At 42.9% G+C, this 24,724-nt stretch overlaps 1 protein-coding gene across 3 annotated transcripts in view; it reads right to left on the bottom strand.

Annotated features, from left to right (window-relative positions):
• Positions 1-24,627, bottom strand: part of OCLN (occludin) — a 49,000-nt gene extending 24,373 nt beyond the window's left edge. Inside the window, exons 1-4 of one of the 3 annotated variants that reach the window (XM_045848118.1) lie at positions 24,496-24,627; positions 17,695-17,805; positions 11,834-12,509; positions 8,463-8,624 (exon numbers count right to left, since the gene is read on the bottom strand). In XM_045848118.1, the coding sequence (XP_045704074.1) occupies positions 8,463-8,624; positions 11,834-12,509; positions 17,695-17,744 (888 nt within the window). In that variant the 5' untranslated portion in view covers positions 17,745-17,805; positions 24,496-24,627. Of the gene's footprint in view, positions 1-8,462; positions 8,625-11,833; positions 12,510-17,694; positions 17,806-23,220; positions 23,365-24,322; positions 24,461-24,495 lie in introns of those variants that run through there. The other 2 variants (XM_045848120.1, XM_045848121.1) reach the window with 2 other exon arrangements.
• Positions 24,628-24,724: the final 97 nt, after the last annotated feature.

A 24,724-nucleotide genomic window follows, 5' to 3' on the forward strand; every position in this document is an offset into this window, starting at 1 on the left:
TGAGGTTTCAGAACCACTGACCAAGGCAGACAACTGCCCTGTTTGGACCATTACAACTGTCACCTACAGTTAACATAATATTAATTCTATATAGTGCTGGAAACCTAGGAATTCCTGCTTTCAGAGAGCCACGAAGATATCATCAGCTTCAGCACATATTCTGCCTCCATGACGACTCTCTAAGCCAGCTCTCCAGAATGCTCAGCCTGTCCGCCCACCCTTTTATTCACAGGGCCACCGGGACAGACAGGGCCTCTGTTCTCCGTGCTGGTGGGTTCTAAAAGTCGGTCGACAGAAAAGGCACTTCCACTTCCATTCCATTCCATTCTGACCCACCTGAGGCCACAGGTATCAGTTAATTCTTTCCCAGGGTGAGGGCCTGGTATACCGATTAGTCACCAACCGACAGGACCGCTTTTACATTAAAGAAAGCTTGTACTGGTTGAAAATTAAAAAGCTATTCAAGTTTCTTTAGATGTCTAATGTTGACTGCCACCACTGTCCTGTCCCCGTCACCTTCCCCAGGCACATCTGCCTACCCATCCTGTGTGCAAGGAGGTAATGTGCAGGGCCTGCCTATGCCCTTCAGAAAAAACAAAAACAAAAAACAAAACAAACTGTTTTTATCAGAACTTGTAACAAGCTTGCAAGCTTACAAATAAGGGGAAAATTAAGTTAAACTGCACCCAACATTAATTTTAGGTCCTCTTACCCAAACTCCCTTATTTAAGCCCATCATTGCAAATGCTAACAATTATTACTCCTAAAATTTACTGAGCATTAATAAATTATGTGCTGGCCTGGACTGACCTAAGACCTTCAATCATTACAGAATCAAAAAATCTATAGGTGGAACTTGTATTTTCCCCATTTATACACGAGGAACCTATTAAATAAATAGACAAAGTGACTATCTCCATCCAAGTCCAAGGAAACCAAAAGCTCCCCAGGGCTGACCACAACGGACAACCAAAGGCCCTGGCCCTTCTCTCCCCCGAGCCGGCTCATCCTCACTAGCTCTTACCTGGGCAAGTAAGTACTGGGAGCAATGCAACATACAAGTTGTATCACAATGTCAAAGCCTGAGAAACTTCTAGAAATAAAACTACCTATGTAACATTTAGCTTTAAGTATTTCCTACTTAAAAACGGACCCTTGTTAAATTTTGCTTACTACTTGGTAGCAATGGAGAAACAAGTTTATGGCATGTTCTCTCCAAACCCAGTCTATGCCTGCTTCTGACGTAACCATCCTGTGCCAGTACCAAGAAAAGGTGCCAATTGGGAGACATGCAGAAAATACTCACTGAGAATCAGTATGCTGATCTATAGTACAGACAGGCTTTTTACACACGCATTATCATTTTAAATGTGTTAGTTCTACTAAGTGCAGTTGAACCTTGAGCTAATGCAAGGATGAGGAAGGCCAGACCCCACCCCCCAGTAAAAAATCCACGTATAACTTAAAGTGACCCTCCCCGTAGGCAGTTTCTCAACTGCAGATGGAAAATACACTATTTCCCCCAATTCTATGGACAAAAAAACCCCTGAGGCTCAAAGGGAAAAAAGACACACATACACACACCAAAAAATACAAGTTATAACAGCAAATATAATATTGGTCCTGCTGATTAGTGTGTCAAGTCTAAGACAAATTACCGAGGTTCTGCAAACCTCGGTTTCTCCCGTGAGAGGGCCCACACTGCAGGGGCTGCAGTTTGAATGATCACAACGTGGCCGCCCTATAATGGTTCCTTAGGAAATGTGGTTCCTACTTTTCTTTGTTTTGCTCTGATTGTTTTTAGCTTTGTTACCAAAATGAAGATGTGATGCTCAAACCCTAGTCGGCCTGATGCCCTGCACGGAAAGAGCACTGAACTTCTAGTCCTGACTCTCATGTCGCCAACAAGCCACCAACTTGTCAGCAAGCCCAGCTCGAAGCTCTTCTGCCTCCTTCCTGAAAGTTTGCTGGGGTACATCAGACCCCTCACCCTAAGGTCCCCCTCGGCTCTGTTCCTACTTTCTTTTACCTGACCTACACCAAATCAAAATTTATTCAAGGGAGCTCCTAAAACTGAAGTTCTTAACTTTGAGTAACCATTTCACCAGAATACTGTAGGTATCAATAAAAACTAATCTCAAGTACACGTTTTATAATCAGCTCTAATATTTCCCATAGGTGTGGGATTTTCTAAAGCCACATCCCAGTTTTAAGCATTTACTTTAGAGAAAATGAGTATGTGTGTCCTGATATTTATATTAATGACCTGCTGAAAATGCAGGTGGGAGAAGAGAGGTTTGAACACAAAGATTAATATGCAATACTTACATCTTCATGGGCTAAAGGCCTTCCTGACTCAGCCCCTGGCACCCACGTCTCTCCCGCCACTGGCATTCTCTGCATGCTGGCAGGACACAGCTTTTCAGACCACAGTCCCTGCCCTTGGATGAGGCCCACCTCAAGGAGGAGCAGACAGGGATCTGAGCAGCATTACACCCTCTGGGAGGAGCCAGCAGAGTACTCAGGGGCACTGGGGCGAAACAGGTGTGTGCCTCATTCTAAGCTATTCAAACTGCACTTTGAATTTAAACCTGGCCAAATGACCATAGGCATCAACAATAAAGGGGCAATTACAATTACTTCATATAGTGCATATCCATGTACAGTTAGTCCTGCCTCTTATCCGCAGTTTCACTTTCCACAGTTTGTTACCTGAAGTCAATGGCAGTCTGAAAATATTAAATTGAAAATTACCGGAATAAACAGTTCATAAGTTTTAAATTACATGCCGTTCTGAGTACTGTGATGAAATCTCCCACCGTTCCACTCCATCCACCCAGGATGTGAATCATCGTTCCCTCCAGCATCTCCCCTCACTTCATCTCCTCACAATGGCGCTGTGCCATCACACAGCATCACAGGAAGGTGAGCACAGTGCAATTAAATGTTTTGAAGGACAGACCACATTCACATAACTTTTATTACAGTATACTGTTTTAATTGTTCTATTTTATTACTGGTTGTTAATCTTATTGTACCTAATTCATAAATAGAAGTTTATCATAGATAAATATGTACAGGAAAAAGCAGCCTATATAAGGTTCAGTGCACTCTATGATTTCAGGTGTCCACTGGGGTTCTTGGAACGTACCCCCTGCAGATAATGGGAGTGGGCAACTGTAGTCTGTACTGCCTACAGAGCACTGTTTCTCTGGAAACCACCTCCCTGTTCCACACGGTAGCTGCCATATGCTCTATTATCAGGAGGGCCCAGCCCCTGGGCACAGCAACCCCTGAGTGTGAGCATAGTTACAAGGGAATGTTATTAGAAAAAGTATATAGAACCAGAATTTTATACGTTGCTGATGGTTGTAACGTAAGTTGGTACAACTCCTAAGAAGGGCAATGTCTCAATATCTATCAAAGGTACAGATGTATATACCCTTTGACTCAGTAATACCAGCCTGGGAAATCTGGCTGATAGAAAGAAGTATACATGAACTGGCATCTATATAAGGTACACAATTTTTGAAAGTCATATAATTGTGCCAAGATACACTGTGAAAGGGCCAGGTGTAAGCAGAATGGTGTGAGCAGTATGCTAAGTTTTGTATAAAAGTACAGGAAGTCTATCTTTACTTGGTTTATTTTTATAAAATAAAACAATGAAGGGAATCACAAGAAACTAAGAGTGCCCACAAAAGTGGGAAAGGGTGGGAAAAATACTTGTAAGTGGGCATATGGGGATACAATGATAGCACAGAGACATTTCCCTCCAAAACTTTTTTTTTTTTTAATTATAATTCTGCTCTGGCTGGTGTGGCTGAGCACTGGCCTGCAAACAGAAAGGTCGCCAGTTCGATTCCCGGTCACGCCACTTGCTTGGGTGGCGGACCAGGTCCCCAGTTGGGGATGTGCCAGAGGCAAACAATAGATGTATCTCTCACACATTGATGTTTCTCCCTCTCTTTTCCTTCCTCTAAAAGTAAATAAATAAAATATTTTTTTAAAAAGAGTTATTTTTAATAAAGAACATCTTTCTGTTTACAATTTTAAAAATGAATGAATGAATGAATAAATAGATAAATAAATAAGTGTGATTCTGACCATGGGCTTTTAAAAAAGGAATGGTCAGGAAAGCTTTTATCTTCCCCCAAAGTCCACAAATATTGTTATGACAGATGCAACAGTGTAAATGAAATCTCATAGACACTATGTTGAGTGGACACAAAGCCTACAGCATGTAATTCCACATACATGAAGTTTAAGGACAGGCAAAACGGATGGGTCTGATAGAAATAAGGGTGTTACCACTCTGTAGGGGACACTCATTGAGAAAAGGCACAAGGAAACCTCAGACACTGAACATTCCGTATTTTGATCTGGGTGATGGTTACATGGCCCTATACATGTAAAAGTCACCAAGACTTACAATTAAATAGTGTACTTAATGCACTTTACTCTGTGTATAAAGATATACATTACACTTCAATAAAATTTTAACAGTATCAAAAATGTTTCTAAGGAAGAGTTAACGATATGACAAAAAGCCTACAATATAATGTCAAATCAGAAAAGACGGGATTTGGCCCTGGCCAGGTAGCTCAGTTGGTTGGAGCATCATCCCAAACGTGCCAGGGCAGTGGGTTGGATCCCCAGTTGGGGCACGTGCAGGAGGCCACCACTGAGTGCTTGCGTGGGTGGGGTAGTGAATGGATGTTTCTCTCTCACTCTCTCTAAATGAATCAGTAAATTTTTTTAAAAAGTAGGATTTGACACTGATAGGGAATATAATCATACTTCTGATTTAGAATAAGAAGTAGAACAGGGGAAAGGATTAAAGGAAATACAGTAAAATAGTAACTGAGGGTAGTAAAAATTTATACTTTACTATATTTTCCAGATTCTCTAGTTACCAATCAGGTTCACCAACTAAATAAACAAACACACACACACAGCCGTGTGCCACATAACATTTCAGTCAACGATGGACCACATATACAACAGTGGTCCCTTAAGACTATAATGGAGTTGAAAATTTTCTACCACCTACTGACTTGTAGCTCATAACATTGTAGCAAAATGCATTACTGCAGTGCCAGTTATGTAAAAGTTTAGCACATGCAATTATGTACAGTACATAATATTTGATAATGATAAAAAAAAACTGTGTTAATGATTTATTTACTATCCTATACTCTTTATCCTTGTTCTAGAGTGTACTCTTTCCACTTATAAAAAAGTTTTGCTATAAAACAGAATGCTGTGTTATGTAGGTAGGAGCTTCATATATCTTGCATTCACCGTGTCTCTTGATTGCACAGTCTCTTGTAATTGACACAATTTTGTGTTTTATACAGAAACATGCTATGCAGGCTTGTAGCTTAGGAGTAGAAGGTTATACTGTAGGGCCTGCAAGCACAGTAAGCTATACTACCCGGGTTGGTGTAAGTGTGCTCTACGATGTTCACAGTGATGAAATTGCCTAGTGGCGCATCTCTCAAAACGTATCCCCATCATTCATCAATGAATGGTTGTTGTTGTTTTTTTGAGAGTATATTTACTAAAGCTGGGGGCAGTGAAACAAAGGGCGGGCTTAGGAGTACAGGAGAGAGTCTACGCAGGGCTGCACAGGCTCTCTAGAAACATTACAGGAAAGGAGTGAGCCAGGGTGGGGCTGCTGTCAGCTCACTGGAGAGTCAGAGAAAAGGGGGCCTTGGGGACAGACTTGGGGGGTGAGCCAAGGACAAGCTGCCGCCGCCCACTGCTCCCCAGTTACAAGTCTCAGGGGGTCCTTTAGAGTTTAAGAGAGAAAAGTAAAAATGCATGCCTGAGAGGGAAGAGAGGCGTGGTGTGCTCCAGAGCCAAGTGATTATATTTAAATTCAGAAAAAAAGTACCCATTAGATCTGGGGTTTGAGGACATACAGAAAAAAAATAAAGATCTGTAAATGTATTAAAAGAGCTTTTAAGCATTAAAAATATAACTAAATGTTGGCACAAATATGAGTGACTTCAAAGAACCATGTTAACACCCAAACAGTGTGCAAACATGGTCTGTTTATTTTACAAAGTACAAGATATACAGAAAAGAGAGGGGGGAAAACCTAAAAGTCCCTAGGAAGGCAGAGAAACCATTGTGCTAAAGAATCAAAGATAGGCCCTGGCTGGTGTAGCTCAGTGGATTGAGTGCCAGCCTGCAAACCAGTAGGTCACCGGTTTGATTCCCAGTCAGGGCACATGTCTGGGTTGTGGGCCAGGTACCCAGTAGGGGGTGCGTGAGACACAACCACACAATGATGTTTCTTTCCCTCTCTCCTTCCCTTCTCTTTCTCCTTCCCTTCCCTTCTCTCTAACAATAAATAAATAAATAAAACCTTTTAAAAAAAAAAAGATTCAAAAACAGGAAAATAGAAAACTGTCCGTTTTCTGAGGAGGTCCAAGATGGTGGCAGTGTAGGACGACACTGAACTTGACTCTCCAAAAAACACATTGAAATATACACCTATGTCAAATATTCCTATTCCCAAGAGACAACAGAGGGCTGGATGCACAGGTTCTGAACAACAAACACAGAAGGCTGGGGAACTGCAGGAACTCACTGGGAGACGGAGGAGCTCTCCCAAGATCAGAAGCGCTGGCTCCAGTTGCGAGTTTAGCAAAACAAACATGGGCAGGTGAGCGAGGAATGAAAGGAAAAGCAACATGCCCGTGGCTAAAACACCTCCAAGTTGCCTATTTCATATACTACCCTTCCTCAGCCATTTCGGTTGGCGAAACAAGGGGAAAGGGAAAAGAAATAGGGAATTTGCAAGTATCCCATAAAACATTAGTATCCCAAAACCATATATGCACCCTTCAACAGATGATTCTTTAAGTTTCGTATGACAAAACAGTTACTACTACAGTAAACCTGCCGAGTACATGTCCAACAACCTAGTCTGGCCATCACATCTGTAAAAGTTCAGTCCTCTAAGCTTCTGTCATCGTCACCTCCCTAAGTTTCTATGACTATCTTTTGCCCAATTATCAAAAGCGCCTAGAACTGATTAAACCTCCATGAGAGTAAAATCCAGGGACAGCCCAAAGTTCACCGGGACTCTATTATTACTGGCTAGTCTCTCTTAAGTCAGTTTTTTTTTTTAAGGCTCTCGAAACCTTAAGTAAACAAATCTAACAGCCAGTGAAAACCAACACACCCAGAAACTCTCCACGAAACATTTACTTCATAGTTCACAACAGACTGTCCTATTCCGTCTGCGGGTGGCCTCGCCTGGAGCTCAAGGTCAAAAGAAAACATTCCCTAACACCTTCACGCTTTATGGGTGGAAAAAATGCGGAGAACAAAGAAGCAGCAGGCTTCAAGGAGAGGGCAGGGACACGGCACTATCATCTCCATGGCACACACTATGCATACCACACCTTCTGACTTTCACAAGACTGCTGCATTTTTGCTCCTTAACTAACTATTAAAAAAAAACTTCATCTACATTTCTAGAATTAAATACCAGATGTGTACAATGCTAGAGCTGAAAGAGCCTTTGGGATGATCAATGTTTTTACCACAGACCTGCAGTGACCAGCAGTACCCACCCAGTCCTTTCTGCTTACTTCCTACTAGCCCTCCTCCCCCACCACTTCATTCTACCCTGGAACGAGTATCCAGGATTCTCAACTAACCTTTATGGAAGAGATCAGTCTGCTCAAAGAAACCTATGATAGCAGTTTCTGAGGTTGCTCCCAACAGCCTCTTAACAGAGGATTTCTGAGAAACAAAGTCTTACTCCAAACATCTCTAAAGACAGGTTAGGCTATCAATAACATGCATTGGGGAGATATTTTTGAAGAGAGAGGCTCTGTGGGCTTTTAGCAAATCACATCATATAGGAAGCTACCACAGGCAGGATTAATAGTATAGACAGAAAAGGAAAGTATCCTAATCTTTCTCTGCCCCACTAAAGGTATTTCATAGGTAAATATTAGTGCAAAGGTAGACACGGTGATTCACCAGGCTGTTCTCCATGTCGAAAGTTTAAAGGTCTGCTACCTGCTAACACTCTAAAAACACCCTTTGGCAATCTTGACCCAAGACAGCACCTTGAGTAATAGTGTTTCCCTCCAAAGGATAGGCAGGAAAATAAAAGGGGCTTGGGTGGGGGAGGGGTGCAGTTAGTTTTGTAAAGGCCACGCTCTTTCTACATGATTCCTTTAGAAGTAACCTCTTTTCAGTTCCTACATCCACTTCTTGGAAATGGAAATCTGATTTTTACCTTGTAGTAACATAATTTCCACTTATCCCACCTTCCTTCCTCAGGTCTGAGTAAAGTCTGAGGCTGCGACTTTGCAACACACAACAATTCTAAGAACAAAGCTTCACAGAGCACTGAAAGTCAAGTTTAGACACAGAAACCCAGGGGTTTAATAAAACGTTGGATGCTGGCTGATTGGTTTTTAAATACTTACCCACTCTTCAACGTTGGGGGGCTGCTCATCATAAACACGTTCCTTGTCCCACAAAATATTCGACTTGTCATACTGGTCCATCTTCCTTCGAGTTTTCACAGCAAAGAAAATTATTAAAGCAAAAGCCACAATAACCATGAACCCTAGTACAATGGCAATGGCCTAAAAAGAGATGAAAGATATTGACATAATTAGATTTTAATTGCTTACTTTATCCCACTGCACCTTGTACAAGTACCTAATCCACCCGCTACAAACACCCTACTAAATATCTGTGGCTTAATCAATATAAAACTGATACAAATGTTATGTTTTAGAAATATAAAACCTAGTCCATACCCGTTGGGCTAAAGCTAGCAAAAGACAGACACACACACACACACACACACACACACACACACACCTTAATTCAATCCTCAGAACGTGGTTAATCAACATGAGGTACTGCCATCAACCCATTTCAGAATTTTTTGGAGAACTATTCCAAACCTTGAGCACCAAGGTGCCATATTTAACAGAGGGTGTCTTACCATATTATGCAGACATGCTATAACCAAGCTATAAATTAAGAGAAAATGGACTAATAATTCATTTAGTCTGGAGGGTTTGTTTTTGGAGTCTTTCATGCACTTGCTAGAAAGGGCTATGTGGCAAGGAAACCCTGCCCGGGAGTCCTCCCGGAGCCTGGCAGGTGTGCTAGGTGGTGCACTGGCCCCGAGGCACTTGGGAGTCAGGTAGGCACCTGCACTCTGCTCCAGATACCTGCTAATGGGTAACAGGTGGCTCTCAAGGCAGCTATCTATCCAAAAATGACAGCCTTTTCCCATGAACACGGGTTTGGGGTGGTCCCAGGGCTAAAAAAGGATGGGGGTGTGGTAAGACCAAAGTACCAACCTTCTGCCCTGTTTACCATAAGTACATCTGAATGTCAACAACAAACATTCTGAAAACCTACATTTGCAGGGAAACCATTGCAGTGTTCAAAACAGAGTGACTCATTCAGGTAAAAGAATGAGAATTCCTGAGTCAGTGTGAGAAGAAAAAAAGAAAACACAAGGACAAAAAAATTAGTAACCCAGAAACATTTTCTTAATATAACTAGGGGGTGACTCATGGTTGATGAAGGCAGGGTTCTTTACCCCACCTGAACATTTGAATCACGTGGGTAGCTTTTAAAAATACTGACTTATACTCTAAAAAAAGTTACAAAACACTGTTGAAAGTAGTTAAAGTTGACTGAAGTGAATGGAGACATTGTATGTATCAGCAGACTTGATGTAAAAATGACAATACTCTCCAAACTGATCTGCAGATTCAATGCAAAATCCTAGCTGGGTTTTGTTTGTTTTGCAGAAATTCACAAGCTGATCCCAAAATTCACACCCAAACGCAAGGGACTCACAATCTAGCCAAACAAACTTGAAATAGAACAAAGTTGGAGGACTCCTACTTCCCGATTTCAAAACATACTGTAAAGCTACAATAATCAAGACAGTGAGGTACTAGCATAAGGACAGAAATATAGGTTGATGGAATAAAATTGAGTTTCAAAATAAATCCTGAAATGTATTGTTTGTTTTTGAGTAGGGCATGAACAAGTTAATGGTGAAATAGTCCTTTCAAAAAAGAATTCCAAAGTAACTGGATATCTACACATAAAGGTTAGACTCCTTCCTTATACCATGCTGCAAATAACCTCAAAATAGGTCACAGACCTAACTGACAGAGCTAAAATTAAAAGTCTTAGAAGAAGCCTAGTCAGTGTGGCTCAGTTGGTTAGAGCATTGTCTGGTAAACAGAAAGGTCGTGGGTTCCATCCCTGGTTACGGCACAAGCTTAGGCTGTGGGTTCCATCTGCAATGGCGGGGTGGGAAATGTTCCTCTCGCCTCCTCTCTCTGCTTTCCCCTCTCTCTAAAATCAATCAGCATGTCCTAGGGTGAGGGTTTAAAAAATATATGTCTTAGAAAAAAACACAGCAGTAAATCTTTGTGACTTTGAGTTAGGTAAAGTGTTCTTAGATATGACACCGAAAGCTCAAGCAAGAGAAAACTCAAATCAAATCAAAGTTAAAAGCTTTTGTGCAAAGAACATACAGAAAGTGACATGAGAATGACAAAATGAGAGAAAATACCTGCAATTCATGTACCTATAAGGGACTTGCATCCAGCTATAAAAAGAATTCTTACAACTCAATAATAAAAATAAACGCAGCCCATTAAAAAATGGACAAAGCCTCTAAACAGCCATTTCTTCAAAGAAGACACATGCCCAAAGAAAACCAGCTCAGCATCATTGGGTGTGCAGGAAATGCAAACCAAACCCAGACCGAGGCACCACTTCCCACCCATTAGCATGGTGACAATCGGAGGGACAAAAACAATGTTGGTGACGATGCACAAAAATTGGAATCCCATATATTTCCAGTAAACGTAAAGTAGTGTAACCACTTTGGAAAAAAGTTTGGCAGTTCCTCAAAAGATTAAGCACAGAGTCATCATCAGACCCTGCAATTCCACCCCTTTGAGTATATACTCAACTCAAAAGAAATAGCCATTAGGTAAACAGGTTCACACAAAAACTTACACACAAATGTTCAGAGCAATATATATATTTAGAGAGGGAAGGGAGGGAGAAAGAGAGAGAGAAACATCAATGTGCGGTTGCTGGGGGTCATGGCCTGCAACCCAGGCATGTACCCTGACTGGGAATCAAACCTGTGACACTTTGGTTCACAGCCCGTGCTCAATCCACTGAGCTATGCCAGCCAGGGCCCAGAGCAATACTCCTAACAGCCAATATGGAAATAGTCCATATGTCCATCAACTGATGAATGAATAAATAAAATTTGGGATATCCATCTAGTGGAGTATTATTCAGCAATAAAAAGGAATGAAGTACTGGTACCTGCTACAACATGGATGAACCTCAAAAACATCATGCTAAATGAAAGAAGCCAGTCATAAAAGACTGCATAAATACTGTCTGATTCCATGTATATGAAATACCCAAAACAGGCAAATTGACAGAACAGGTCTGAGGAGAGTTGGGAAACGGGGGGTGATTGCTACTGGGAACGGATTTATGAATGTTCTTTGGAGAATAGTGAAGATTTTCTAAAATTGATTGTTTGCACAACTCTTTGAACAGACTAAAAGCCAATGACTGTACTCTAAGTGAATGAATTATGTGGCATATTAATTATATCTCAATAATGACATTTAGCACCTCTCCCAGATTCTGATTTAAATAGAAGTGGGGTCTTGGCAATGATATTTTTTAAAAGTTCCCTAAGCGACTGTATTAAGTCTCCCAACTGACAGCCTCTGACCCAAGGAGAGAAGGGGTGTGAAAAAAACAAAATTATCCATACCTCCTGGGGGTCCACCACACAGTAGTGATACAAATATTGATCCACGTAGAGTCCGGAAGCTGCGGGCGTGTAAAACTGGTTGCAGAGGGCAATAATTTGTGAGCCATACACGGACCCAGAGGCCTGGGCAGTTGGATTGACGCCCATTATGTAGACGATTGTGGCAATAAACAACATGAAGCCCAGGATAGCACTCACTATTATCACAGTCAGGTAATATCTTCTTGTTCTAGATATTTCAGATCTTATAACACTGGTGACAAATATCACCAGTGCAGCAATGAAACAAAAGGCAGCCATAGACAGCAGGAAGCCCTTTGCGGCTCTTGGATCTGTGTAACCTGCTCCGTAGCCATAACCATAGCCATAACCATAGCCATTTCCATAGCCTCCGAAGCTGCCTGCTCCATAAGGGTAGCCTATACCACCCCCTAGTATGTTGTTTCCATAACCTCTGTCCCAGGCAAGTGTAGAGGCGACACAGGCAAATATGGCAATGCACATCACGATAATCAGCATAGACAGAATCCGAATCACTCCTGGAGGGGAGGTCCACTTGTAGTAGTGAAGAATTTCATCTTCTGGGTAGAAAGAATATGCTGTGTGAGAAAGCATCGGTCGGACATTCATATCTCCGCCATACATGTCATTGCTTGGTGCATAATGACTGGGTTTGCTGAAATGCACATGAAAACAATTTCAAATTAGCACTTTTTGGAGGTAACCAGAAAGAACGTATAAAGTACTTGGAATTAATGTAAACAAACCACTGGCCAAAAAACTATTGTTAGTAACTGCCCCACTGCAATGGGGCAATTTACATCCCCCACCAAAATTCAAATGTCAACATCCTAAGACCCAGTGTGATGGTATTAGGAGGTGGGGCCTTTGGGAGGTAATTCGGTCATGAGGTCGAGCCCACATGAATGGGAATAATGTCCTTATTAACCAGGCCCCAGAGAGCTCTCTCGCCTCTTCCACCACGTGAGGACTCAACTAGAAGTTGGCAGTCTACAACTTGGAAGCGGGCTTTCACCATGACCTGATAATGTTGACACCCTATCTCAGACTTCCAGCCTCCAAAACTGAGAGAAATAAATTTCCATTGTTCATAAGGTACCCAGTCTACAGTCCTTTGTCAGAGCAGCCCGCATGGGCCCAGGCACCATCTGAGCCACAAAGATATCTGTGCATCAGAATCCCCTGCATGGCCTGTTAAAATGCAGACTGCTGGCCTCCACCCCCAAAGCTGCTGATTCCGCAGGTGTGGGGTAGGACCAGTTTCCAGATGATGCTGAGAGACTGGGAACCAATCTGGGAACCATAGACTGAGAACAACTGCTCCAGTTTCTACGTGTGGAACAGAAGTTCTCAAATCCTGCTACACATGGGGAACGTGTAAAATACCCAGGTGGGACACTCCGTATCAGTTTAATCACAGTGCCTGCAGATGGAACCCCTGAAGCTTCAAATAACAGTGACAGCCCATTTGCCTGCGTGACTTGAGACCAGTGCATTCAGATAAGACACCTACCGTGACCCACCAATGAATACATGTGATTCCTGGTAGCCTCACTCCCCTACCTAAGAAGGCACATTCGTTCATTTACTCATTTTACAGCTATTTACTGGAGCTGCCAGGCTGGGGTGGTGCCCAGTACTGGGGATACAACAATGAACAGAATGGTCTCGGTCCAGGCTCCTCACGGAGTCGAGTCTCTATCAGGGTGGTAAGACATTACTCCTCACATGGTCTATAATTAGTTATGATAAGAGTTACAAAGTAAATCAAATATGTAATGAGGGCTCATGAGATCAATGCCTAACTGGATCTTGATTCTCCCTTATAAAGCTCTCTCAAAAACTCCAGTATTTTTATCATAAGCACATTTGTAAAAGGCACACTGATGTGTGGATACACTGAATTTAAGAACTGCATGCCTTGGGGAGGCAAAATTCAGTTGGCAAACTGACCTCAACCCCTTTTGTTTTTGCCATTATTTCCACAGTTCACCTTCCTCACCCCAAGGCAAGACATCTTACTACTATAAATGCTTCAAAAAGCTACCTGAATGTATGAGAAGGAAAAGGCAGCGGAGACCTTGACAACATCAACTTGGAAAGCCCCATCATCCACTGCACTCAGATATGTGGGTTGTCTCCAGCTGGGGCCGCCACAGACACTGCGGTTCTGAGTATCTTGAACATCTTGTATCCTGGCGCTCACAAGCACTTATTCTTCTAAGGTATGTACCCAGGAGTAGAATTTCTGGGTCAATTTTTTTTTTTAGCTTCAGCTCTACTAGACAATGTCAAACTGTTTTCCAAAATGATTGTATCCACTTACTCCCATTAACAGCATAATGTTCAAAGAAGCACTGCTTATGATAACCCCACACTGGAAACAGGCCAAACGCCTGTCTAAAGTGGAACGGGTGCACTATTGTGATTTATAAGGAATATGTATTTGGTCACCCATTCAGTTGACGAAATACATTTTTCTCATATACATTTGGTCTTCCACAATTCCTGGCTCACTGCTCCAGGAACTCTTGGAATTTCCTACATACTGAGAGTGGAAAAGGTATCTTTTGTTTTGTTAATAAGGTGGCCAGTAGAAAGCACTAAGGGTAGGTAGGAGAAGGTTGGAATTTTCAAGTCTTTTTTTTTAAAATAGGTATTACCGTACCTTATTATTATTATTTTTAAAGATTTTATTTATTCATTTTTAGACAGAGGGGAAAGGAAGGAGAGTGGGAGACAAACATCAGTGTGTGTTGCCTCTCATGCACTCCCTACCGGGAACCTGGCCTGCAACCCAGGCATGTGCCCTGACTGGGAATGGAACCAGAGACCCTTTGGTTCACAGACTGGCACTCAACCCACTGAGCCATGCCACGGCTATTATTTTTTTTAATCATTTTATTTCTCTATTTTTTCGAGAGAGGGAGAGAAACATCAATGTGCGAGAGATACATCAGTAGGTTGGTTGCCTCTCACACATCCCCAACTGGGGACCTGGCCCACAACCCAGGGACGTACCCTAACTAGGAATAGAACCGGTGACCTCTCAGTTCCCAGGACAGCATGCAACCCACTGAGCCACACCAGCCAGGGCAGGAACTTTCAGTCTTAACCCCTACCCTTCATGCTCCACCCAACCACTCACACCACCTCCAGGTAGTAGAGAGAGGCTACAGGTTGAATCAATTGCCAAAGGCCAATGACTTAATTGATCAAGACTGTGTAACAAAGATGAGCTTCAGAGAGCTTCCAGGTTGGTGAACATGTAGAAATTCAGGAAGAGTGGTGCACCTGGAGAGGGCACAGAAGCCCTTCCCACATACCTTGCCCAAGGTATCTCTTTCACTGGCTGTTGCTGAGTTATGTCCTTTACGATAAACCAGTGACCTAGTAAGTAATATGTTGCTCTGAGTCCTGTGAGCTGTCCTAGCAAATTAATTGAACCCAAGGAGAGAGTTGTGGGAACCTCTGATTCATAGTCAGAGGTGTAGGGAACAAACTGGCTTTCTAAATTGGAACCTCCAGTCTGTAGCCAGTTGGTCTGAAGCACAGAGCGCCTGGGGCAGTCTTGCAGGACTGAACCATCAACTGCAGGGTCTGAGGCTATCTCTGGGTAGAAAGTGTCAGAGAGTTGACTTCTTGAACACCCTGTTGGTGTCTGAGAATTGTTTGTTGGTGTGTGGGGAACGCCCTACACTGGAACTGGTCCAGGGACCCAATTTAATGGGTAACTGTGATACATCCTATGATGAAATGCTACAGAGCTATGCCAACATGGCAGCCACTAGCCACACGGGTTTACTGGCCCTTGAAGTGTGGCTAGTCCAAACTGAGACGTGCTTTTACCTGTATAGGGTTCACAGTTATGAAAAAAAAATGTCAGACCAGCAAGAGAGAACCCTAATATTAACTATGTACTCTGGCTGACACTGATGTGTCAACGCAGGCTCACCACCAATCACAACAAGTGTCCCACTCTGGCGGGGGATGTGGATAATGAGGGATAATGTGTGGGCAGCGGGACTGCGGAAAATCTCAGTTCCTCTCAGTTTTGCTATGAATGTAAAACTGCTCTAAAATACAAAGTCTTAAAAAAAAGTAAACTATCCCCTGAATCAGTCTTTATATCAATCATGAGTTGAAACAATAACATTTTGGATATATTAAGTGAAATACATTATTAAAGTTAATTTCTTTTGTTCTCAATATGCATTTAGGAATACACAAAATTAGATGCATGGATCACATTATGTCTCTATGGCACCAACCTGACCCTGAGTCAGAGTGGGACTCTGAGGTGTTGTTTCTTTCTTGACTGAAGTGACAATTCTGCTTTGTCTTTACTCATCAACTCACACATACGTCTCTGCCCTTTTCTACTTGTATATTACATTTCACCATCATTTATAAAAGCAACACAAAATAAACATCAGGTAATGCAACACTACTCCATAACTATATTCTTACATTTTTTAAAGATAATTCTTGTTTTTAAAGGTTTTATTTATTTATTTATTTTTAAACAGAGGGGAAGGGAGGGAGAAAGAGAGGGAGAGAAACATCAATGTGTGGCTGCCTCTTGCACACCCCCATCTGACAACTTGGCGCACAACCCAGAAAGGTGCTCTGACTGGGAATCGAACCAACGACCCTGTGGTTTGCAGGCTGGCACTCAATCCACTGAGCCACACCAGCCAGGGCTATATTCTCTAACATTTTTGACAACCACATTGCCATAAACAACTGTGTCCAATGTTCAAATTATTATTCAAGAGACTATCCCAACTACAATTATCAAAGGGTTAACGCTACAAACTACTTAAAGGAGGCAACCCCAAGCAATGCTTGGTAACAAATTTAACATTGAAGAGTCCACTGTTAAACCCAAATATCTAGGGATGCCAAGAACCCTCAATGTTGCTTCTTGTTTTACATAATGGCAGGAATCACTCTTAAAATTGACAATGCAGTACACATCATGCAAAGTAAAAGAAGTCAATCACAAAAGACCACATACTATATGATTCCAGTTATAGGAAATGTCCAGGATGGACAAACTGAGAACAGAAAGTAGACTGCTGGTTGCTATGCATGGGGGGAAATGGGGGAATGACTGCTAATGGGTAGGGGTTTCTTTGGGAAGAGAGTCATAAAATGTTCTAAAATTGTGGTGATACTGCCACAACTCTGTGACTATGTTAAAATCACTGAAATAGGTGAGCTGTATGGTATGTGAATTATATCTCAATAAAAGCATTATTTATAAAATCATTATGTTGCCAATGGCCATTTAAACAAGGCACTAATATGGCCCTGGCTGGTGTGGCTCAGTGGATTGAATGATGGTCTGAGAACTGAAAGGTTGCAGGTTCGATTCCCAGTCAGGGCACATGACTGGGTTGAGGGCCAGGTCTCCAGTTGGGGGCATGCATGATAGCCAACTACACATTGATGTTTCTCTCCTTCTCTCCCTCCCTTTCCCTCTCTCTAAAAATAAATAAATGAAATCTTAAAAAAAAATAAAGGCACTAATATGAAAGCTTCCTACCAATTGTGAAAAACAAAAAGGAATAAATATACACACAAATATAAGCCTAGATTATACTGAAGCAAATATTACTAACAGGTAACAATAGTTGCCTCTGCATAGAAAAACTGTCATCCTGGAAATTATGGGTAAAAGGGAAATTCATTTTTCACTGAATACACATATTTTACTTTTAAAAGCAAAACAAACAACAGATTTCAACATTGTAGAAACAAAGTTTCAACAATGCTAGGTACATATTTTTTACATGTAACAGACTTTTTAAAAAACTGAAGAATTATTTACTTACAATTCATCAGGTCTATATGGAGGTGGACTTTCAAAAGGCCTCGATGACATGGTCAGTGGTCACCTGATCTTCAAGATGAGCAAAGTCCTGAAGCTCCCAAGATAAGCCAATCTAGGCAACATAAGTAGGGTAATGACATTACTCTGAGCTCACAGTTTCCTTGCATCACTAAGAAAACGAATGCTACCAATCCCAAGTAACCTTTCACACCATGTTTACTTCTCTCATCTTTCCCACGGCTTTTTTTACACATTGGACCATTAATTCCTTCAGCCCAGGAAGTCACTGAGCACAGCAATCACTGAGCCTGGCAGTCCCCACAGCACCTAGCACCATGCTCTGCACATCACCAGCGGACAAATATTGTTTAAACTTGAAATCCTACATTGTAGTGATTTTTAAAAATGGTATTTATTTTTTTAAAGTCCCTTCAAAAAATAAGGAAGATGGGCATAAGAAAATTTTCTAAATATGTTGTTTCACATTACTTTGGAAAGTTCACATAAAATGAGAATGCATATGAAATTGCAGAGATAGCAGAGTCTAGCACATATTAGCCCCTCAATATTAAAGCATAATCTGGCTTAAAAGTATGCTTTTCTCCCTGGCTGGTGTAGCTCAGTGGATTGAGCGCGGGCTGCAAATCAAAGCATTGCAGGTTCGATTCCCAGTCAGGGCACATGCCTGGGTTGCAGGCCACGGCCCCCAGCAACCGCACATTGATGTCTCTGTCTCTCTCTCTGTCTCTGTCTCTCTCCCCGCCTTCCCTCTCTAAAAATAAATAAAATTTTTTTTAAAAAATATGCTTTTCTCAATATAACGATTACAAGGTACAGCTCTGAATGGTGGGACTGTGGACATTTTCCCCTTCTGCTTTTCTAAGTGATCAAAACTGGGCATAGTTTTTACAAATTATGGGGGTGGGGGGACATTAAAGACACATTGCATTAAAGAGTCCTCTTCTCTAAGGGAAAAGCGGAATGATTTTGTTCTAAAAGTCCTCAACTTGTTCCAACTTCACTCAATCAGCAAGTATTTATTAAGTGCCTCCACTATACCATGGGAACCTGTGGAAGTTCAGTGTGAGACACAGCTCTCCTGAAGGTCACACCCAAAGAAAGCAGCTCTGGCACAGGCATAAACTTAGGGCTGAACTTTGCGATAAAGTGGTATCGGGATGAGCAAAGACTGAAAGAGGATGCGGAAGGGAAGGAAGGAGGGAGAAAGGCCACTTGAGCAAGATCTATTATCTGGGTATACTATTAGACTGTCTAATATTTTTTTCCTTCTCAAATAGAGTATACACAATCTTACATCACTATATTAGGAACAGTGTATCAATTCAAGCTCTTTAAACTTTGTTCTTTAAAATCAATAGCAGCTATCCTTCACATCCTTAAGGACAGCCAATTCCAAATGTCTTAGAATAAAATACTGCCTAAATTTTTATCAAGTAAAACCTCAAAGGTGGAAATATACTGAATGTTAGTGACATCAATACAATTAGCATAATTTTTCTGAACACATCGTAGGAAGACTTTTCTACATTCTTTTTTTAATTTTTATTTATTTTTTAGACAGCAGGAAAGAGAAAGAGAAGGAGAGAAACATCAATGTGTGGTTGCCTCTCATGTACCCACTACTGGGGACTTGGCCTGCAACCCAGGCATGTGCCCCGGACTGGGAATCGGATCAGTGACCCTTTGGTTTGCAGGACCACACTCAATCCACTGAGCTATACCAGCTAGGGCAACATTCTTTTATTTCTAAGAGCCACTTTATTGAACTGTAACATACAGAAAGTCCACAAAACCTGTGTACACAGTCCTGTAACTAGCATCCAAACACACATATAAATGAGCGCTTCAGGCCAAAATATGATGGTGCTATACGAGTAAAAGTCCAGATTAAATGTCTCCCTACTTGACGTTCAGAAAAATATTAAGAAAAGCTGAATTTAGACATAACGGCAGGACACTACTTCTAAAGCAGCATGTCACATACTGACAAACTGACTCGAGAGGAGGATTCTCATTCTTTCTATACCTATGACTCATTCATTCAAAACTATGCCAAAAATTCCAGGCTCAGTGATGATTTCTGAAAATTCTAAATGAATCCAGCCCCAGGCTATAGTTTCAGTTTTGTCAAAAATCCAGACAAAACCCCTTCCCAAACTGCTATTTCCTAGATTCAGAGTTTAGGTGTCCTGTCTTCCCTAATAGCAAAGATTTTAAATTGTGAAGCAAGTAATTTTAGGAAGCTAATTAAGAACACGCCATGCCACACCAACTTCCTTTCTGGGGGTTACCAGACTGGTAGGCGAAGGAAGTGCAGACAGAATCCCAAGAATCTTGAGCACATCCTTGCTGTGTACACAGTGTCATTACGCAGCTTTCTAAGGGGCTGAATAATGAAACCTAATTAGGATGAAAGAATGGACCATTTATGTCCACCTGGAGGGAGGTTTCTACTGGTGACTACACACAAAGTGGATGCAACAAGCTAATCCAGGTGTGCAGCTGGCAAACCCACTAGCTGCAGGGATATCAACACCAGTCAGGCTCTCTGTAAGACCAGAGTGATCAGCTGAAACAAACGAAGTGGTTGTAAAAGCTCATGACCTTACACAAATTCCTCATCTCTGAGCCTCACTACCATCCTCTGTCAAATGGGAAATAATACGGACTTCTCAGCTGGGAGAACTAAGTAAAACATGAATTAAAAAAGATAAGAAAACGTATTATTCACTTCAAGGTGGCTGTCCTGAAGGTGAGAAATTTCAGTGTTTAGGCAATTAGGTATACTCTATACATTTTCAAATACTGGTGGTATGGATAAATCAATTAAAAAAATGTAAACTCAATTTTAAGAAATTAATAGAGTAAGTACTGGATAGGGAGATCTGGCTTAATAACTCCATTTTTAAAATAACTTTTTAAAAATTGATTGGGGGGAGAGAAACATTAACTTGTTGCCCCACTTACTTGTGAGCTCATTGGTTGCTTCTTGTATGTGTCCTGACCAGGAATCAAACCCACAACCATGGTGTGTCAGGACGATGTTCTAAACAACAAGCTACCCGGCCAGGGCCAATAACTTTCCATTTTTAAGTGCATTACCTTGGTGAGAATTTCAACAAAAGCTAACGTACTACTGCAAACTCAGGCAGTATGCACAGAGGTAGTGCGTGGGTCTAGGAATGACACAGTTATTAAAAAGAAGCAAACCTCTGCATGACCTTAAAATGTGTGCATCGTGCTCCGACTAAGTGCCTCTCCAGGAGGGTGACTAAAATTATTAAAGATTTTTAAAAATATTTATTTATTTTTAGAAAGAGGGGAAGGGAGGGAGAAAGAGAGGGAGAGAAACATCAGTGTAAGAGATACATCGATCCTAGGCATGTGCCCTGACGGAATCAAACCAGCGACCTTTTGGTTCACAGGCTGGCACTCAATCCACTGAGCCACACCAGCCAGGGCTAAAATTAGTAAAGGTCTTAAGAAATCATGCCTTAACACAGGTGACTGGAAAAACAGGAGATGTCTGGCCTGGACCACTAAGGCTACCTTCAAATATGTAAAGAGCTTCAAATACGTCTTTGTAGTCCTAGAAATGGTTCTTTGAAAAAACTAAAAAATACTGCAGATTCCTCTCAACGTTAGGAGAAATCTCCCTCACCCTCCAAAAACAACAACTAACAATTCCATCTCATGCCAATTATGCAAAACTTAAGTTGTTTGATATTTTGGGGAGACTGGACAGAAGGACTTAAAAGGTCTCCTTTAAGACAGTCTGTGGCTGTGCTTTAAGGCCACAGCCAAAGGAGAAAGAGAGCCAAGACACGACAAGCTGTTGTCCGAGGCCCAGCACAGCAAGTCACGACAGTGAAGGGACACAGATCGAACAGCTAAGTAAGAGTCAGGGGCAAACAGTAGCAAACACTTACTGATATGTTAAGCTGAAAGCCAGCTCATGTTAACTCACAACAAAATTTTTCCCCTTGAAAATGCTCAGTGATCAAAAGCTGTCTTAATTAAAAACAAAAAAGCTAAGTTGAAACTTAGAAGTCTGAAAATACTATGGCCCAAAATTATTCTTTAAAGCCAACTGTCAAAAGAGTAAAAAAATAAACTTTATTATATGTAAGGCAGACTGTTCCTCTTCAATCACAGGTAGCAATAGTTCATTTGCTTTTAAGAAGTTTTTTAAGTGACCCTGATATGAAATGCTTCTATTTAGATTATAGGCACATCATTAGCAAACTGCCTAAAATTCTGAAATTCGGCAGATTTTGAAATAGATGAGCTCTGTGTCAGAAACTGTTTTTTTAATAAGCTCTCCAGATTAATTTTAAGCACACCATATATTTTGAGAATCATTGTCTAGAATAAAAGCAGCAATCCAAGGAAGGCCCTGATCTTGTGAGTTTCCTAAGTACACTCAGATCTTTACATGGCAGGTGCCTGTGGTTCAGGTCTCAGCTCAAACATCACCTCCTCAGAGATGTCTTCCCAGTCACACACTCCATCCACGACATGTTTTACTTTCAGAGCAAGTTTCCCCCCAAACTAAAACTATTAGTATTTCTTTTCTTTTTTTTTTCACTGCCACCATCTCCACCCCACTTGAAATGTCAGCTTCACAAGCACTTAGATGTCTGTTTTGAGCATCACAATCATTCCTTATCCCTGGTAAAAAGTATAATCTACCAATATATGACTTATAAAAACCAATAGTCCACATTACAGGTGGGGTTTCAATCCAGCACTGACCATCCTCAAGTTCTTCACTCCTAACGCCCAGTAAATACAATCCTTTAAGTTCAACAAACATAATTAAGAGCATATAGTCTTAGGGGAAGAGACATAAGAGTGAAATACATAACCATGTGGGTATCACCTGGGAGCCTGTTAAAAATGCGGAATTCCAGGCCCCACCTCTGACCTATTCATCAGAATCTGTATTTTAATAAGATCCCCAGCTGATTCATATGACATTCAAGTCTAGGAAGGTAACTAGGTTTAAAGGTGTTTACTCACTTTTAAAAGAGTTTTAATAAGGTCTGCCTTTTAGAGTGGTTGACTAAATGATATAATGTACAAACACTTTTAGAAGAGAGCCCCCAACACAGAAGGAATTGCCCATCATTCCCCTAAATCGCCTGGAAGTTGTCTAAATCTCACTATTGTCCTCTCCATCACCTAACAAAGGAGGCAGCTAATAACTAAATAAATGCACAACTACAAAAAAAAAAACCCCACAAAATTGTCTGAGGACATATCCATTACTGTGGATCCACCATTTAAAATGTCTGTTTTTAAAAAATCAGAGAAAATAAAGATACAAGGCAAAAGAAACTGTTATCGTTGGGAATGAGTAGTTTGAGAAATCTACCTCATCTAGAAAGAACTAGTTTCAATCACAGCAAGAATTGCCCGCAGTGCCTTAATGGTAAGGGTTTCTCTTTTCCCTTTTCCGGGGATTCCAATAATACACCCGTTGTGCGGAGGGCCGCTCACTAACCTGTAAGGCTGCCTCCTCCTCGCCCCAGGTCCTTTCCCAAGTGGGCAGTTTGCCCAGCCAGCCCCAGGGCAGGCCTGAGGATGGATGCCGCGGCTTCTCCTCCGGCTCAAGCGCCTCACCCAGGACACAAGGGGCTCGGAGTTGCTCTTCCAGCCCCAAGGTGCAGAGGCCATTTTGGCCCCTCGACCCACATTTCCCCCCTGCACACTTCCTCCGACAAAGGCAACATGTCTGCTGTCCTTCCAGGTCTCAAAACCCGGCTGCCCGGCCGGGGCAGGTTCGGGGTTCGCGCGCCCGGCCGCGCCCAGGAGCACCCCAGGCACGACACGCTGCCAGAGCGAGGACCGCCCCGAGGCCTCCGGTCACGGCTGAGAATCCGAGCGTGAGCAAATTCCCTCGAAGTACAGCTTCCCTCGAAATTAAACCCCGTCCCCCCAGCTTCAATCCACGAGGGCTCACCCAACTCCCCCTAAGTGGACTCAAAATTCAAAATGGTCCGTCGGTGCCCACAGTCACTCTAGGTATACAGTATTTCATGGGTTCAACCCGGCCAGCCTCTCTCCCCGAGATACCCAAAGGGGTGGCGTGGGGGGGGGGGGCTGAAACGACGAGGTCTCCCCGGATCTAAGCCCCCCGGCCAGCGAGCGCCCCTCTCGCTCCAGCTCCGGGGCGCAGGACTCCGGAGGAGCTGGGCGCCGCGCTCCTCTCCCCGAGGACCCGCAGAACTGCAGCCGGGAGAGCAGAGCGCAGGGTTCTCACTGTTCACGAACCTGTTGCCCCTCTAAAAGCAAAGGTGCCCGGGCCACCTGGGCACACTCGTAGTAAAGCATTTCCGCCGAAGGAGCTGATGGGCGCCTCCAAGTGGCCCTGGTGGCCCTGGGACGCAGCTTCAAGTTAGCCCAGCGCGGCCCCGCACCTCTCCGGTTCCCGCAAGTCCCAGCCCAGGGGCGAAACCGCCACCGAAACTAGCCTGAGCGCCCTTCCCCCGCGCCTCCCCTACCAGACACGCTTGCTGCGGTCCCCCGCGGCCTCCAACTCTCACCTACTCACTGCAGTCCCGCCCAGCCCACCCAAGACGGTGGGAGTTGAGGAGCGCGCTCACCTGGCGGTCGCACCTGGCGCTCTGCGGACCTCAAGCACACAGCCAGGGATCGGGTTAGGAACCAGCCCCCCTCCTCCATCCACCCCCCTCCCCGACAGCCCGGCCCCCGGGCATGCGCAACAACGCCAGGCATTGCTGCGGGAGGTCCACGGCCCCGGCTGCGGGATCCCCACCTGCTGCTCCCGCACGGGCACCTCGGCGCTCTGGCCAGCTCTCCCCGGAGTCGCTCTGTCTCCGCCTAAGGAAGAAGGAAGGGGGAGGTGAACGCTGGTGAGGAGGTGTGGTATGGCCGCCTCCTCCTTCGGCGACCCATTCACCTGAAACTTGGATGGGAGGGGAAGGAAGAGGTGGAGAAGGAGGCGGGAAGAACCGGCCGGCTCCGCACAGTCTTGCGGAGCGCGG

The sequence above is a fragment of the Phyllostomus hastatus genome, unplaced genomic scaffold (genome assembly GCF_019186645.2).
Source record: "Phyllostomus hastatus isolate PE091 unplaced genomic scaffold, TTU_PhHast_1.1 phas_contig_58, whole genome shotgun sequence".
Taxonomy (NCBI): Eukaryota; Metazoa; Chordata; class Mammalia; order Chiroptera; family Phyllostomidae; genus Phyllostomus; species Phyllostomus hastatus.